This window comes from Tetrao urogallus (assembly GCF_951394365.1).
Source record: "Tetrao urogallus genome assembly, chromosome: 1".
NCBI classification, from domain to species: domain Eukaryota; kingdom Metazoa; phylum Chordata; class Aves; order Galliformes; family Phasianidae; genus Tetrao; species Tetrao urogallus.
In genome coordinates this window covers 144,703,458-144,721,102 of record NC_136813.1, presented here as the reverse complement: position 1 = coordinate 144,721,102, position 17,645 = coordinate 144,703,458, and the positions used below count along the sequence as shown (strand labels likewise).

General features: G+C 55.3%; 1 protein-coding gene across 1 annotated transcript; it reads right to left on the bottom strand.

Moving 5' to 3' along the window:
* Positions 1–7,495: 7,495 nt before the first annotated feature.
* LOC306944356 (maestro heat-like repeat-containing protein family member 2B) lies at positions 7,496–17,545 on the bottom strand (the record flags this gene model as incomplete). Its single annotated transcript, XM_079532850.1, has 30 exons — positions 7,496–7,681; positions 7,792–7,944; positions 8,408–8,517; positions 8,720–8,843; positions 9,021–9,107; positions 9,263–9,355; positions 9,472–9,607; positions 9,992–10,071; positions 10,367–10,489; positions 10,714–10,869; positions 11,004–11,126; positions 11,298–11,417; positions 11,681–11,788; positions 12,123–12,175; positions 12,585–12,726; positions 12,900–12,940; positions 13,068–13,227; positions 13,417–13,524; positions 13,659–13,778; positions 14,110–14,183; positions 14,286–14,399; positions 14,515–14,584; positions 14,870–14,962; positions 15,500–15,643; positions 15,993–16,144; positions 16,291–16,389; positions 16,549–16,714; positions 16,850–16,972; positions 17,112–17,233; positions 17,521–17,545. The coding sequence occupies 30 exons, from the start codon at positions 17,543–17,545 to the stop codon at positions 7,496–7,498; spliced, it is 3,405 nt and encodes a 1,134-aa protein (XP_079388976.1).
* Positions 17,546–17,645: the final 100 nt, after the last annotated feature.

Below are 17,645 nucleotides of genomic sequence, written 5' to 3'. Positions count from 1 at the left end.
CATACAAAAACAAATGCCTGATCTTCCACCACGATGGGACTGGTGTTAACAGTAGAGCCGGGCAGCAATAGCAAACCAAAAGATGCATGTGGGAGCCTGATCCCTACCTGTCTTCTTCATGCTGTGGCCCACTCTCCGTGACCAGCCCACAGGATGGATGAGGGGACTCCACATGTGGCACCAGAAGTCATCATCGCTGTCGCCATCTTCATAGAGGAGTCTCAGTCTACCCCCGATGACAGTGTCCACCACTGCCATGCGTGTCTGGGACACGTGGTTCTTATCCACCACCTCCACCCGCATGCCCTGCCGGAACGGGTACTTCATGCTCTCTGCCATCTGGCAACAAGAAGAAGAGGTGAGGCGATTGCACACAGTGCCTTCCTTCCCCAAAGACTTCAAAGAAACGGCTTTCCCCTTCACACACACTCTGCTCAGCTCATTTCACTGCCCAAAGCTGCCCAAATCTCCGGCAAGTGTTGCATGGGGCTGAATTCATCAGAGGCACAGGGAGCTGCCAGCCCCACAACACGACAGCATGGCTGGGCACATCCACCTTAAAGCTCCCTTGGTCCTGTGGCTTTACAACAGGTACCGCAGACCAGGAGCCATGCTTAGCCAGCATGTGGAATATTATGCAAGGTGAAAAAAATATCACTTCTCTGTTCAGCAGGAACTGAATGGGGAGTTGCGTGCCTTTTTCAGCCCTAAGAGAGGCCATGAAGGTTTCCAGGGTGGGAACAGAGAGGTACAGCTTCCCAAAGGATAACAGGATTTTCAGTAGACTTCAAGAGGTCAGGTCCTTATTTTCGCTATCTTACTGTGATCAAAGGTTGAGCAACATGATAAACCACCTGCCAACTCTACCTCCAACACTGGACTTATGCTACAGACAGACCCAATGAGTCACTGGCTGCCTGCTGATGGACTATTTGGAGCACCTGCAAATACCCAAAGGCACATCTCAGAGTGCTATAGAATTACTCAGAGCACTCTCAATGGACTCTGACACTTCAATCAGCCTAAACTGAATGCCCATCTTTGAAGGGAAGGTGCTCCCCATTTCTGCTCATCAGGTGGGAGTGGAATGCTGGGAGAAGAAACACACAGACAACATCTGCCTGCCTCCACCACCTTCCATAGCGTGAGCTCTCTGCTGTGTTCCAGGAACAAGCAGCAAAAACCATCTCAGCTTCCTGAGAAGCAATAAAGGAAGCACCGCCTTCACCAAGGTCTCACCTTGATGTGGAAATCCACCGGGATGGTCCTGGCTCCCACCAATTTTTTCATGAGGTAGCTTCTCCAGTCAGTGTACTTGGCATGGATAGCTAGACATGCAGAAGGGAAAAAGCATATCTTTATGACCAAAGGACTGTGCTACACCCTTCCTCTTCAGTGAGGAGAGTTCATCTGTACGAGAAGGCTTTCACACTCCAACACTCTCTCTGCTCTCACACAGACTCTGCTCTGCAGCTCACCCTCACGATGGCCTGTGAGGGATCACCACCACAGAAGGGACTGCGCCAAGCTGACATCCAGCTCCACCCATCTGGATGTGGAAGTGGTATTACAGGGAACATGGAAGTCATACCAAACAAACCCACTTGCCAGAATCTTGCTAATCTAGCCTCCTTCTCCTAACTGCTAGCTGAGCAAGAACTGGAGCCAGTATGTTGCTCAGAAACAGCATCCAAGATGAACCTCCAAAAACTAAACATAGTTTCTGTGAAGGTCAGAAGGAAGAAGGACTACATTCATTAGGATCCCTTCACAGATGTGACACAGCAGCTCGGCACCCAGCAGCCCCCTGGGTCAGCCACAGGGAGATGCAGGGTGAACAACCCCAACTGTCACAGCAGAGCACAAGTAGAGCTGTGCGTAGGAGCGCCCATCCCACTGTACCATGCATAACCAAAGGCAGCCAAGCCAGTGTTCTGGGCTCTCTTGTCCCACACTCACTTTGTGGTGGCACCAGGATCTTGCTGTTGATGGCACACCAGCCGATGGGATGAATATCCACTGTGCCTAAATTGCACCAGAAGTCATGGCCATCATCATTCTCAAAGCCCTCATATCGCAGAAGGGCCCTGTATCCTGTCAGGATAGAGAAGACAACCAGAGAAAGGCATCAGGGACATAATTTCTCTTCTCTGTCTTGGGTCCTACAGGTTTCTTCCCTACAACAAGGAATTCAGAACTCCGCACAGGTTATCAGAGCTTCTCCAACCATTATGGAGCTGGAACAGTCCTTGCAAAGGACCCCAGCAACCAGAAAAGGAAGCAGATGCTGTTCTCCTCCCTCTTCTATACCACGGTATTTCCTGTTCCAAAATCCCTCAGCAATTTCTTTCTATGAAGAAAGGTTGAGGGAACTGGACTTGTTTAGCTTGGAGAAGAGAAGGCTCTGGAGGGACCTCATTTTGGCCTTCCAGTTCTTGAAGGGAGCTTATGAATGGGAGGGGGAACGGCTGTTTACAAGGGCGGGTAGCGATAGGACAAGGGGGAATGGTTTTAAACTGAAACAGGAGGTTTAGGTTAGATATTAGGAGGAAGTTTTTAACTCAGAGGGTGGTGATGCACTGGAACAGGCTGCCCAAGGAGGCTGTGGATGCCCCATCCCTGGAGGCATTCAAGGCCAGGCTGGATGTGGCTCCGGGCAGCCTGGTCTGCTGGTTGGCGACCCTGCACATAGCAGGGGGTTGAAACTCAATGCCCACTGTGGTCCTTTTCAACCCAGGCCATTCTGTGATTCCATGAATTGCGGAGCTCCAAAGAGCTGATGCTTTACATGACCAGCTATGTTCTTCTCACTCAAGTTTCCCCCAGCAGTCAGCTGTGCCTGGCTGTTGGCATTTGCACTGGAGGCATACCTACAGTCTGGATGACGGATGCAATCCAGTACACTCGGCTGGGGAGCACAGCATCACTGTTCAGCACCTCCACTTTCATACCTTTCACCACGTCATCCCACTGATCAAAGAGCGGCACCTAAAGAGTAGAGGCAGCCACAATGGCAAAGGGACATTGGCAGTCTGAGCACTTTCACCTTAGACAAAAGGTTTGCATGCTTCATCCCTCCTGTACCTGCCAGCAGCAACCAAACCGTGACCAACATTTCATTGGGGTGTTTATAGAAGATCCCAAGAGGTAGAAAAGTAGTATTTCATTGCTGGCTGTTCTACCATCTCAAATTAGGAGAGCTGCTCTGAAAGTAACGCCTCCTCCTTTATTACTTGGCCCACAGTGATATAGCAGCAGAGGCTGTACCTTCCTGCCAACATTCCATCCCATTCTGTTGCCGCGTGACAGAGGGCAGCAGAGGGGCAGTTTGACAAAATGACATCTGACATGGAAGTGTGGATGAAGCAAAGGTGTGTCACTGAATTCCTCCATGTGCAAAAAACTGCACCCACTGACATTCCTTGATGATTGCTGAACAGTTGCAGAGAGTAAACAGTGCATGTGAGCATAGTGAGGTGTGGGTACTGCATTTCAGCACAGGAGACAGCAATGTGAAAGACAAGCCAGGTCCCAGATAGCCATGTATTGCTGCCATACCACAAAATGAAGAGTGTCTCCATCACCTCATCGCTAGGATTCAGCTAATGGCGGTGACCAGGTTTTAGAGTGCTTTGTAGTTGGGAATTTGCTCTACCAAATACTGTTCTTGTGCTCTTTGCATCTTTTGTAGTTTCCATGCAACTAAGAGGCATTACTTTTCAGGGTGACCTATCTTGCTGCCATTCTATAATATCAAAATCCCAAATCATCAATAAAATTGCCATCATCTTCCTGATCTATACTCAAAAAAACCAATTTTGTTAATACTAATCACAGATCAAAACGCTAAAAAAATAAAAAGAAGCAAAAACAAAACACAGAACAAATTATTTTAACAGAGAGAGAATATAGCTGCTGCTATCCTTCCATTTTTTCTGCCTTGGCTCCTTGGCTCACAGGGCTTGCCAATCACTGTCAGAGGAAGCAGACCTGCTGGAGGAACACTTATTGCTCCTCCTTGCACATCACTGCGTGTGCTACTTACCCACAGAAATCACAGAGGCAGCTGGGAACTGTCTGCCATCCAACCCAGGCAAACCCACCCCAGTAAAGACACATCACCACTGGCAGTACTCCTCTGCTTCCACCCTTGAAATCAAAGGTTCCCCCCATGGGACTCCCTCCCACTCTTGGCTCTTGGTGAGAAACCCCAGCTCCCTTCCTCACAAACACTGCTCAAACAGGCCTCTCCCCAGGCCTCTCTCCACTCACCACCACAGAGCCCAGTGCATGCAACGTGTACCACACACACTGGGAGGCACAGCAAACAACTCACGTGTTTGAAGCAGCTGACTGGAGCTGCCTTGAAGCCATGTTCCTGCAGGTACTTTCCCCAGTCAAAGCCCAGGACTAGTGCTACAAACACACAACAGAAGAAAGTAAGGCAAAGAGCTTTATCTAAAAGCACACAGTACTCAATTACCTCCAGGCTACAACATGCCACCACGCCACCCAGTGAGCAGGGACTCTGTATTCCAGTGCATTTTCCCTGAAGGGCAGCTAGATCCCATAAGAGGTGTCACTTGCTCTTGAGAAATGGAGTTTTGGGGCCACCTCTGGGGCTCCAGCATCTCTGGAGAAATCAGAGTGAAGCATCTCGCAGTCACGCCTCCTACAGATGTACCTCCTCATGACTTGCCTACACTCACCATCCTGGCCTGTCAGCGTCCCATCTGCCAGCTGCCCTGTGCCCTGCGAATGGAGGAAGGCCCCGATCTTGGCAGACCAGGCTGCCTTGTGCAGGACTTTCGCTTTCTTCGTTGGCGGCTTCCCCTACAAAAGAAGGAACATTAGTGGAATAGGAAGAAAGAGAAGCTTGCAACTGGCCAGCAGGAGATGCACATCTCTCCAGAGACGATTTTCAGGTTACTACAGTGCTCTCAGGAACTAGAAGATACAACAAATAAAATACAACTATGTCCTTCCGCAGCTTTTAAGAAACAACACCTCTCAACTGGTATGCTTTTCCCTAGGGGCTTCATCGGAAATAAGAAACCACTGGTAAGAGCAACCTGAGACCTCACTAGGCAGCAAAAATCCATTCCTGTACACAGGGGCATTCTGCTCCATCCCTGGGGAAGGAGGATGGGTTTTGACTCACCTGCAGTCTGGCCAGGATGCTGGCCTTCTTGGAGTTCGAGGAGTAACTTCTGGAGCAGGAGACACTGCAGAAACGTTTGGTCTTGGAGAAGAAAGCCTCCCTGGTTCCCACAATCCCACACATCTCGCACACAGCTGAGAGGAAAAGCACAGGAACAGGAGCAGTTAGCAGGGTCTATGCTTTACAAGTGACAGATCTAAGCCCAGGCAATCCCCACTGCACATAGCGGGTCCCCCATGTAATCCAGAACCTGCAGTCTCAGTCCAGTTCTGCTCCCAGAGCATACTCAGAAGGAAATCACACACCCTTTGCTTTCCACCAGCCCTCATTCCTTCCATCACACACACCAGAATGGGCACTACCTGGCTCAGAGCCACTGTCTTCTGTAATCCGGCCCGTGGGTGGCTGGTGCACAGGGGAGAGTGGAAGATCTCCCAGTTCCCAATCTGCCACCTCATCATCACTAGATTCTTCCAGACAGGAGCTGCTGTCACTGCCCATGCTGCTGTTGTAGCTCCGCATGCTGTCATAGCCTCCAAAGATGTCCAAGTCATCCTCTTCCTCCTCTTCCTCCTCCTCCTCACCTTCCTCCTCCACCCTCTCCAAAGATGAAGTTTTGTTGCTAATGGAAGACACCACCTAAAAAAAGAAACTGACTGCTTTCAAACAGACATTTTATGCCAAACATTCATAAGTTTGCCTTCACTGCTGGGAGGCCTTCAGGGCCACAGAGAAGCCTTAGACTGTGCAAGAAATCCATGCAACAATCTCAAATTCAGGAGTTTAAGGAATCACACAACGGCCTGGGTTGAAAAGGACCACAGTGATCATCGAGTTTCAACCCCCGCTATGTGCAGGGTTTCCAACCAGCAGACCAGGCTGCCCAGAGCCACATCCAGCCTGGCCTTGAATGCCTCCAGGGATGGGGCATCCACAGCTTCCTTGGGCAACCTGTTCCAGTGTGACACCACCCTGGGAATGAAAAACTTCCTCCTCATATCTAACCTAAATCTCCTTTGTCTTAGATGAAAACCACCCCCCTTTATCCTATCATATCGACCCATGTAAAATGTTGTTCCCTCTCCTGTTGATATGCTCCATTCAAGAGCTGGAAGGGCACAGTGAGGTCTCTTCAGAGCCTTCTCTTCTCCAGCTCAACAAGCCCAGTCCCCTCCACCTTTCCTCGTAGGAGATGTGTTCCAGTCCTCTGATCATCTTAGTGGCCCTCCTCTGGACCTGATAGAAGAGCTCTGCGTATTTCTTGTGCTGGGGGCCCCAGGCCTTGGATGCAGTACTCCAGACGGGGCCTCGCAAGAGCTGAGTAGAGGAGGACTACCATCTCTCTTTCCTTGCTGGCCTCCCCTGTTTTAATGCAGCCCAGAACACAGTTGGCTTTCCAGGCTGCAAGCGCACCCTGCTTGCTCATATCCAGTTTCTCGTCACATAACATCTCCTGCCAGTGACAGACTGAGGGATGAACATATTGGCCATTCAGGATGCACATGGAAACTCAAGCAGTTGGAAACAAACCTTGAAAACCACTGCAGAATATTCTGATAGAAGCCCTCCACACAACCAGCTTCCCCAGTTTGCAGTACTGCTCTCTGTGCTTTTTGCTGTTGGTCTGTTACTCAAGGAACATCATTTCCAGCACAGCAGCCCATCTTGGGGAGGAAGTCCTTAATCGGTCAGAGCCATAACTAATCATCCTTTGCTTTCTAGATTTCCAAGAATAACGTGATCTAATTCTTCCTGGGCAGGAAATGCTCTAAGAAGATGCTAGAGTCTGTTCCATAATTCTGAACAAACCAATTCATTCAGCTATGATAAGGAAGAGTGTCTGAACTTTTGCCACCTCCCATTTGGCTTTTACAATCCTATGATCAGAGAGATTTTTATATTAATAATATTGATATAAATAGTGGTTTTATTTATTGATTTATTATTAAAGATATTAATAATAATAGTGTTACAATTACAATTCAATTACAATTCAAATACAATTACAATTCTCTATGTGATTAATGGTATCTCTTCGCTTTGCTTTGCTTCTCCTCCTCCTCCTCCTTCTCCTCCTCTTCCTCCTCCTCCTCCTCCTCCTCCTCCTCTTCCTCCTCCTCCTCTTCCTCCTCCTCCTCCTCCTCCTCCTCCTCCTCCTCTTTGTCTTTCTCTTTGTTCTTCTACCGGCCCCAGCGTTGAAGGCAAAACTCTCTTATTCTTTTCCACGTCTCACTAGAAAAAGGAGAGTCTCAGGTTGTGACTTGTGACCTCAAACAGACTCAAAGCTGCCTCCTCTCTGGATTCCTCTGGCAGAGGCCAGCTACAACTGTGACCTCAGGCACAGCAAAGGCGGGAGTGCCAGTACCTGTCTGTTGGCCCACGCGGCCGGGAGAAGTTGTTCATCACGGCCTCAGTGTGACAGCGGGTGAGGATGACCACCGCCTGGCACAGGAAGGGCAGGAACGTGCTCTGCTGCGCAAACGATGTGATGCTGCGCAGGATGTAGAGGAGCGGTGGCACCTGAAAGAAGAAGGGGAGAAAGAATGACTTGCTGCATCCTGGACTCTGCAGGGCCTAGCCGTGTGCAATGGCCAGAACAAGTCCAAGACACGGGGGAGAAAGTCTCTTACGTTCCAACTGATGTCCTTCCCGTGCATCTGCAGGAAGGTGGTCATCCACTTCCCACACGCACGCACGCGCACTCCGTTGGCTTTCCGGATGGTCTCCTTGATGGCCGCCATGAAGTCAACGGTGCGTTCGACGGGGAAGTTTCTGCACACAATCTGCAGAGAAATGAGAAGCGGGAGAGATCCCATCACTGCTCTGCTGCAGCTCTTCCAAACACCAAGCAGTCTTGAGGGCATTCTCAGCTCAGCGGCTTGCCGCTCATTCAGGCGGCAATCACAGCGCTCCTGCTGTCTGTACCCTGCTGTTTATACGGAAGGCGGTTGAGCCTTCTCTCAGCTTCTGCACCCATGCTGTTTGCTTACATGCAAAGCCTACCTCCCAGCAGCCACAGTCACACATGCACACAAACACACACACACAAACGCACATCATGGCATCAGCTCCTTGCACTGGGTGCCTGAAGGCCAGACATAGCTCAGAGCCTCCTGTTACTGGCCGAGAAAAGCAGACTCAGGGTGACAGCTCAGTTTGGAAATGGTGTCAGAGGCTGGGGGCAGCATAGGGCCGTGCAGAATTCTACGGACAGAGATCCCAGCACCCCTTCTTGGGTCCACTTACTCTTGCCATTTTGGACGTGGTCTGGAGCTGAGAGGCGATGCTGCAGGCATGCAGCCCCTCGCACAGGCTCTTGATGTCACCCGTCTCAATGACTGTGTTGGTCGCTTTGGCTGGAAAGAGCACAGGGAGAAAAGGGAAGTCATGCTTCTGGAAATGGGACCGCTTTCCACGGGGGAGAGACAGAGGACAGGGTGGGGACAAGAGGAGAACCGTGCGCGGTGCCTCTCCCTGCTGTCCAGAGGGCCCAGCCCGTGGGGCTCTGGTAGTGCTACGGAGGAGGGCAGAGGGCTGGAGCACGCCTGCTCTACTCACCTTGGATTCGCAGAAGGGAGCTCATACAGGTGACGGCCAGCTGGCGGGATGCGGGCATGGGGTCACACGTCAGAGGCGCCAGCAATCCCACCAAGGAGCCAAAGTGCTCACAGGCATCTCCTCTCTGCAGGGGGGAGAGGCAGGAACAAAGCTGTAGACGGCCCCAGCTCTCCCCAGCTTCTCCCATCTGTGCCTTCCCCACGCCGCCGTCACACAGCATGCACAGCTGGGCGGAGCTCACCTTCCAGCTCAGGGGTGCCGGGGAGGGAGCAGGGGGCATGCGGTGGGGCTCTTTACTCACTTGAAGCTCTTCACAAACAGCCAGCAGCTGGGAGCAGGTCTGCAGGGCCCTCTTGCGCTCCCACACATTGGTTGATACCATGGATTTCTGCAGGACCTGGGGTAGAGCATCTGTCTCACTGAGGACGTCTTTTCCTTCCCTTCCTGCCACCCCTCTCCCTGTCCCTCCTTTCCCAGCCCTTGCCCTCAAGGCCTCCCGCCTCACTGAGCACCGGCACTGCTGCCCCCGCAGCACATACTCACATGGACTATGTTTTGGAAGAAGCCACCGCTGGGCTCTGTCTCCAGCAGGACCCCCATGAGCCGGCCCAGAGCTTTCAGTGATGTTTGCTGAAGCTGAAAGCAGAAGAGGGGAGTGACGTGTAGCATCACGGCTGCTGCCAGAGCAGAGGTGGTGTGTGCTGAGGTAGGGTGCCGACCCAGAGGTGGCCGGGAAAGTTACGGCAGGTTACCTGCAGGTACTGTGCTGCTTGCTGTGACTTCCTGATCTTCAGCATCATCTCTGCTGAAGGATGTGTCACGATGTTCTTGCAGCACAGGACCAACATCTCACGCATATCCTTGCTTTCGAAAGAGGGCTTCAGCTTGCTGAGAGGAGGAAAACAGGAAGAGAAATCAGAAAGGGCCTTTACCAGTGCTCTCCAGACTGGTTCAGGCAACCTCTGAGTTTCTCCCAATCAACAGCTACAAAGCCAATACCCCCAGCTCATGCTGCTGAGCACTGTCTTCAGTTCCAGCAGCGCCCACCTCCTCCCGCTCTGGAGGGAAGGAGACCCCAGCTCTCCCTTCTCTTCCCTGCCAGGGGACAGGAGCACCAGGGCCTTTCTCCCTGCCCCAAACCTCAACTTCGCTGGGCGCAACAGCCCAGCCGTCTCTCCTGTAGATGCGGCTCCTCCCTCCCTGCCCCCTCCGGGCCCTCAGGAGCTACCCAAAACGGGGACCACTATCCTGCCTTGCAACCTCAGTCCTTACCTCAACTGCTCCAGGGCCAGAACCGCCTTGAGAGGCACTGGGGAGACAGGGATGCCCGAGTAATACCTCTTCATCAGGTCCTGCAAGTCCCAGAGAGACAGTGTCAAAGTGGGCAAGGAGCACACGAGAGCTGTTCCACCCGGCCCCGAGACAGGCACAACTGCCACACACCAGCCCCATCACTTTCCCATGGAAGCACTGCAGAATGCAGCAGCTGGTGCACCTAGCCCGCTGCCCAGCCGCTGCCTGCCAGCACCCAAGGTCCCCACCAGCTGGAGACGTGTGGCTGTTGGACACCTGTATGCCCCCAGGGAAGCGAGCCTTGTGGCGCAGCCCAGAACTCCTCTGCAGACAGCCCTGTCTCTAGGCACTCACCATCAGGATCTCCAGCAGCTTGCTCTTCAAGGAGGGGTTAAAGCTTGCAGAACCAGCCACAGCTTGGAAGGCAGAGCTGCAGTCGGTGATGCTCTGCAGCAGCGCGAGGTTGTTCTGCAAGTCCTGAGGAGCAAGAGAGAAGAACATGCTTTGAACTGCAGGAAGGGACAAGGGCTGCAAGAGGGACACGGGGAGACAACACTAAGGGAAGGGCTTGGATCTTCATGTGGACACAAACCCTTCCCCGAGGGACTTTGGAAAGGAAAGGCCCATCTCAGCATCCCCACCACGTGGAGGGGCTGCAGCGGGGCGCTCTGACACCCTGGCATGCTTCTTTGAGCTCTCACCCGGCAGCTGCAGCTGTAGAGCATCAGGATGTTGCCCACGATGCCTCCCTCCAGGTGGGCAAGCAGCTGCTCCTTGGAGGCACGCAGTGCCACGCTGCCGTGGGCGAGCATGAGAGCGCTGCGTGTGGCATGAGCTCTCGTGCTGTCCAGCTCCATCTGTGTGGGAAGAAATGCCTTGAGACACTCGCTAACGGCCCCCAGTGCCCCGCGATGCACCTGGGCTCCCAAGGCAGGAGCTGCAGGGAAAATAAGGCCGAAGAATGCCAAGATGGAAACCCGTAACGCTTTACCTTCTTGCGCCTGGAAATCCTGGCATTGCGGCCTTTGCACAGCCTGGACGCAAACATGGTGAGCGTGGCCAGGACTGTGTGGAAGTTGTTCTCAGCAGCATGGCTGAGAAGAGAGATGATTCCCTGCACAAAAGAACAAGGGGCCGTTGGCACAGGCCTGAATCTACAGCTCCTCTCCTGAGCAAAATGGCAGCAGTGAGGAGATAGAAAGGCCTGGAGCAGGGCCAGGAGAAGGCCTCTGCCCCAGGGCCAGAGCAGGGATGCTGGCTGGAGCTGGAGGAGAGGAGAGCTCACCTGGGCCTCACGTGGCTCCTCCGCGTTTGCCTCCTCCAGGTGCTGCAGCAGCTTCTCCTGCACGTGGAGGACTCCCTTACTGGACCCCAGCACTGTGCCCAGAGCCTTGTACAGGAACGACTGCATGGGAAGGGAAGGAAGAAGCTGAGCTGTGGCAGCAGCTTAAGCTGCTGCGGGAGGGCCAGCTCCCACGCTGGGAGTCGCTGAGAGCAGCTGCAGGGCCCAGCTTTAGCCATCCCCAGGCAGATTGCAGGGAAAGGCCTCTGCGGGGCACAGACTGGGAAGCAGCATCAGCATCCCGCGTGGGCAGAGCAGCAGCCGCAGCCCCAGCCCCAGCTGGACACCTGCAGCTGCACCGCTGGGTAGAGCCGGGGGGAACTCACCTTTTCTGCAGAGCTGCTGGCAGAGCTGCTCAGTCGCCAGCTCAGCTCACTGCTCAGGGCCTCGGTCCACGCCTCATCATCCACGGTGTCCACTGACGCCCTCAGGAACTGTTGGAGAACAGGAGAAGACAATGTTCCCTTGCCCTTTGCCTCTTCCCTCACTCCCAAGTTGCTGCAGCCCTCTAGGGAGAGGTGTCAGGAAGAACAGTCCCTCTCCCAGCTCCCCCAGTGTTCCCTCCATTAAAGCCACCCGCCCTCTTCTCCTCAGACCCCCCTGGGCTTGGGACAGAGCGGAAGAGGCAGCGCCACAAAGGCGTGCGGCCGCTCCTCTCCGCAGCAGCGCTTGAGAGGCTGTTCCTGTCCCACAGTGGCTCATGGGGGAGCGGGGCTACTTGGGGCAGGCAAGCACTCCTCTGCACCGCGCCTCCCGGCAATGCTGTACCTTTAGCAGACGGCGCTCAAACTCGGCAGTGTCCGGGAAGCTCTCATCTTTCCCTGCACAGCAATAGGAAGAAAAAGACCCTGACTTGGGATCAAGGCACAGAAGAAGAGCTGCTGCAAACCTGGCTTGGCCTGGGCACTTGACACAGCCTAGCTGGGACCCGCACCCCCTCCACAATGACCTGTCCCTCCCCACAAACACTGCCTCCACAGGAACACAAAACTAAGTGCTCCAAGACTGCCGTCTGAGGGGATGTGAAGGGCCCATCCCTGTCCTGGAATGGGCAGATCTCTGGTGGGATAGGTCCCTGGGCCTCAGAGCTGACTCCCAGGAATGGGAACAGCAGCAGAGCAAGAACTGGGCTGCAGGCAGTGCTTCCCCTCCGCCACTCTGCAGAGCTGCATTTTCACGCACCCCCTTCCCTTCCCTGCCTCTGCTTCTTCTTCCCCACCAGTACTTTACCTTCAAGGCACTGCAGCAGCAGGGGGATCTCAGTAGCCCACATGGCCCCCACAGCTCTGTGGAACCTGCTGTGGAGGTTTTTCATCAGCAGTAAGGCAGCGGCTTGGAGTTGGCTGCCTGCTACAGGGCTGCCTGCCACCACCTGAGCGAGAGCAAGGAGAAGGGTCACTTCTGCAGCAAGAGCAGCTGCTTCCCCCCAGAAAGGAAGCAACTTGGCTCTGCCCTGGCAGGCAAGGAGCAGCCAACAGCTTTGCCCATGGCCACGCTGCTTCCTCCTGGCTGCTCGTGGCACCGGCCTCTGGAGCATCTACTCACCAGCAGTCGTGCAAGCAGTGTCTGGGGCGTCAGCAGTGGGCCTGCAAAGAGAAAAAAGTGCTGAGTAAGAGTCCAAGACACTGCGCGCCCAGCCATGCACATCTCTACTGTCCCTTCTGGGTGCTACCACAGGTCAGCAGAGCTCACTGCGGGAGTTTTTGCTCCTACCTTGAAACATGGAGCTGACAAAATGGGGATCCAGGTGTTCTATCGGCCGTCCTGTCAGCTCCTCTTTCTCAGCCAGTGCACAGACACAGCGGGAGACTGGGATCAGCATGCCTGTGTACTGCGCTGGCACCACAAACAACAGCAGCCGCGGCCACAGGAGCTGTAGGGAACGAGGCAGTTGAGCAGGTCAGCATTCCTGCCTCTGCTCAGAGAGGAAGAGGACTCTGTGAATTCACCCGAGTCCTGTGTGCTTCAGAGCACATTGGAGGAGACAGCTGGGGTCTTGGAATGGGACAAGGAAGACGTGGTGCAAGGGCAGGGAGCAGCAGCAGGGCAGAGCGTGACTTACTTTGGACATCCCTCTCACAGAGACGTCCAGTGATCCCAGGATGTCCATGCACAGCTCCTGCAGAGCTCCTTCTTCCTGGGCTTCCCGGGCAGAAAGGTCTCCGGATGCCTGCACAACAGTTGTAATGAAACACTGGTTATGCTCAGTTCTCAGGAGGCTCAGGTGTGGCCCCAGCGGTGCTTCTGTGCCACCCTCCGAGCAGCACGGGTCTTCCAAAAGAAGATGCTGCCCACTGTCCTTACCCTTCTTGCCGTGGTGCGGCTGAACTCCCTGAAGATGTGCCCCACCACATCCCAGGCTGAGCAGCTCCAGGTGTTAGAACTGAGCAGCTCCTTGATGAAATAAAGAACAGCCGTCCTCACCTGCAAGGGGTCAATTGTGGGTGTGATTTTCCTGGTCAGAAGGCAAAGGGAAGCCCGCTGCTCATCAGGGCAGCCCTTTGGGCATGAGCAGAGAATCAAGAGCAGAGGAGAAGCTTTGGCTTCTGACGTGAGGGCCAGGCCTTAGCACCAGGCTGTGCGCTTTCCAGGCACAGCACAGGGACCTGCCCGCTCCACTCTGCCTGCTCTCCCCACAGGAGCCATCAGGACCGTGTGGCCAATGCTCCAGCACCTCTCTAGTCACCCCAGCCCTGCCTGTGCTGGCAGCAGCATCACCACCCCAACAGCACTTTCCTTTCCCAAACCAGCTCACCCGGATGCTGGGGTCGCTGCACAGACGCTGCACAGCCTCGACGACCTGGGGCAGCTTCTCTGTCATCATGGGCTCTGCAAGAGATGCACAGAAGCATGAGCGGAGCCACAACGCAGATGGCAGAAGGGAGCCCTGGCAGTCCCAAGGCGTGGTACTGAGCAACCCGTGGTACTGACCATCAGAGCGAGCCAGAGCACGCAGCAGACCCAGGGCTGCCGCGCATCCAGGCTCCCAGTCATCGCCCAGCTGCGACTGCAGAAACAGGATCATTTCCTCTGGGCAGATCCGGGCTGCAGGGAGGAAATCCCACACCATGTTAGCAAGAAACTCACACCCATTCCTGAGGTTTGTGAGAGAGGTTTTGGCCAGGGCACCGCCAAGCATGGCCAAGGCTCCTCTCCTTACCCTGCAGCATGATGCAGTGGGTCAGCTGTGCACGAGCAGCCTCGCTGTGCTGCTTGCTGTCGTCATAGAGCTGTGGGAACAAGGTCCATTTGAGAAAATCACATCAGCACTGAGGACGGAAAAGACACTGTGCTGCCCGCTCTCGTCTCCCTGGGCACTCTCGGGAAGAGGACAGGCAGACAAAACCCAGCCCGCCCCACAGCATCCCCGGGAGTACATGCACGGCTCTGGAGCAGCCTTGAGCATGCAGGAGCTAAGGCTGAGCCGCCTTATTCAGGGGCTCGGAGCTTTGCAGTCCTCCTGAGACTTAGCCACGAGGGAAACTGCTGTGGGCGCAAGGGTAGGCTCCCCTTACCTGGTAGAACACGGCACTGGTGACGTCCTGAAACTTGTCCCTTGGAATGACAGACTCAGTGCCCCCTAAGGCCTCCAGGAAGACTGTGAGGCTCTGCAAGAAACCAGGAGAGGAAGAAAGGGATGAAGCCACATCTAGCCACTTGCGAGTGGAGAAACTGTTTCCCAATTGTTTCTCTGCAGGGAGAAGCTCCTGCACAGGCGTTCTTGTTTATCCCCCACCACCCAGCAGCACCAAGAGAGTCTCTCTGCTCTCAATCGAGCCGTGTTTGGGCATCATTTGCAGGCATTTCCCACCCAGCAGCCCACTTCTCCCCCATCAGATGCAACTGGCTGTGGTCCCCTCCGTTGTTAGCACACAGCTCCTCAGGCACTCAGAGCCCCACCACCCAGGTGGTGGTGACGAAGTCTCCCATCCCCAGGAGATGAGCCCCTGTGAGTCTTGGCTCCCTCCTGGCTCTCGTCCAGGCCAATCCTTCTTTGACTGAAGAGCTCAGGAAGCCTCAGACCTCCCTTGAACACCCATCCCTTCTTTCTGCAAGGGCTCCCCACCTCCTCCCTGCGTCCCCCTGACCCCTCGTGGCACTTGCACGGGCCCCACGTCCACCCTGAGCCCTGCACAACGCCTCACCTTGGCCACCCTGCAGGTGTCTTGGATCTCCTGACACGGGTGAACGAGCCAGAGGAGCTGCTCCCAGACGTGCTCTTGGTGCCGCTCCTCTTGCAGGAGAACCTCCAACATGGCAGCCACAGCCCCAAGGACGGCCTGTTTGTCCTGGAGAGGATGGCAGAGGCCCGCTATCAAAGACTGAAGGCCTGCCCTTCCTACACAGAGGGCCTTCTCTTTCTCTTTCCCTTCCCCTTCCCCACACCCCCACGCCCAGCAGGAGATGGGCTCGCTCTGGAGGGCAGGCAGCTTTTCCCCATACCCTCATCCCCAGCTCTTCCTGCCACAATGCTGTCACATGCAGCTGCTCCCTGGCACACAGCCACTTCAGGGCCCTTTGCAGAGCCAGCCCACTCCCTCTCATCACCCCTCAGCTCTCAGCCCACTGGGCACAGACAGAGCTGCCGACATGGGTGCCCCTGCTGCCTTCCTGGGCTGGGAATGCAGCAGTGCTCACCTGTTCCTCCTGGCAGTCCTGCCAGTTCCACATCACGGAGAAGAGCAGCTCACGAAGGTTTTCATACATCTGCTCTTTCTCCATGGCAGGCCAGGGGCATTGCATTCCTGCGGACAAGTGAATCTTCACGCCATCCAGCCACTGTTTCACAACTGAAAAAACATGACAAAATACTTAGACAATAGTAAGAATATTTTTTTGAAGAAGGGAGTGAGAGAAAAGGGAGCCTGTGAGAGTCTGCAGCAGGGTGAGGTGCAAGGGCTGTCCTGAAGCCCCCTGCTCTGGGGCCAGCACTCACCAGCACAAGCGACGCGCAGGATCTGGCCACTCTTCACCTGGCCCACCACACTGCGCAGGCCTGCCAGCATCAGCCACACAAAGGGGATGCACTGTGGAGCTGCAGAGAGGAAGGAGAGGGCCACAGTCAGAGTCCTGGCAGCGAGGGAGGAGGGGCTGCAGCCCTGCATCCCCCAGCTCAATGCAGATCACACGCGGAGGGCAGAGACCCCTTTCCCTCCCGGTTGTTCTAGATGTCAGCAGGTTGAGGGTACTCTACCATAGGTGCTGAAGAGTTTGCTCAGGGTGACGAGCACCAACTCCTTGCACATGTCCCCCGTGGCCTTCAGGTGGCTCTGGAGCTCAGCCATCACCAAGGTGAAGTGCGTCCGAGCCAGAGCCACCAGGACATTGCTGGCAGCTGTCCTCACGTTGCTGCTCACGCCCTGGAAGAGAGTCACTGGTGACACGCGGCACAGGAGACTGCCTGAGGCCCTTGCAAGAGCTAAGCCACCACCATCCGCCAGCACAACACCAGCGTGGGCAGGCGGTTCCCTTTGCCTTTGGGAGGGAGCCCTCACCTGGGCTGCCGTCAGGTCCCGGGACACCTCTGCCAGCAGCCGGTTCACCACTCCGCACGGCGGGCGGCTGCTGTCTTGGCACAGGGCGCTCTCCAGCTCACAGTACGCCTGCGCTCGGTCACCCTGGGGACAAGGATCAGTCACGCTCGCTTTGCCCGCTGCCACCCATCGCTCTGTGGATGCGCTGCCGGGCCTGGCACCCACGGCACCGTGGCCCTGGGCCAGGAGGGCAAGGGTTGCTGGTTGGATGCCCCCAACTCACCTCCTGATCTTGCAGGCGCTGAAGCAGTAAGGTCGCGGCGCAGGTCGGGACAGGGCTTGACACCCTGCTTCTCTCCCTGCGACGCGTCCGTCTGGGCACGCAGCCCACACAAGCAAAGAGACCTGGAAGGAAAGAGCAGAGCAGCTGCTGCAGGTGTTGCTTGGAGCCAGGGCCGAGCACCCGGCCAGCTCTGGGGGGAAAACGCTCCTCCAGCCCCACAGCGTGGGGCTGCGTGTGCTTGGCGGGGGCAGGGGAGGGAGCTTTCCCCTTGCTGGGGTGCTGGGGAAACCACGGTGGGCAGCTGCACTGGGCAGAGCAAGGACAGTGCTGCTGCACGTCCTAAACAGACACTGGAGGCACACGTGTGCTCGGGCAGCGTCGTGGTGTCCAGAGAGGTGGAGGGACTCACCTCGAAGGGCTCTCAGCCTCTCCATGATAGCAGGATGCCTCCAGATAGACGCAAAGCTCTCTCTGGTTCCACTTCCTGCGGGTCCCACAAGCGGACTGAGCCACCGCTCCCACCGCTCCACAAGG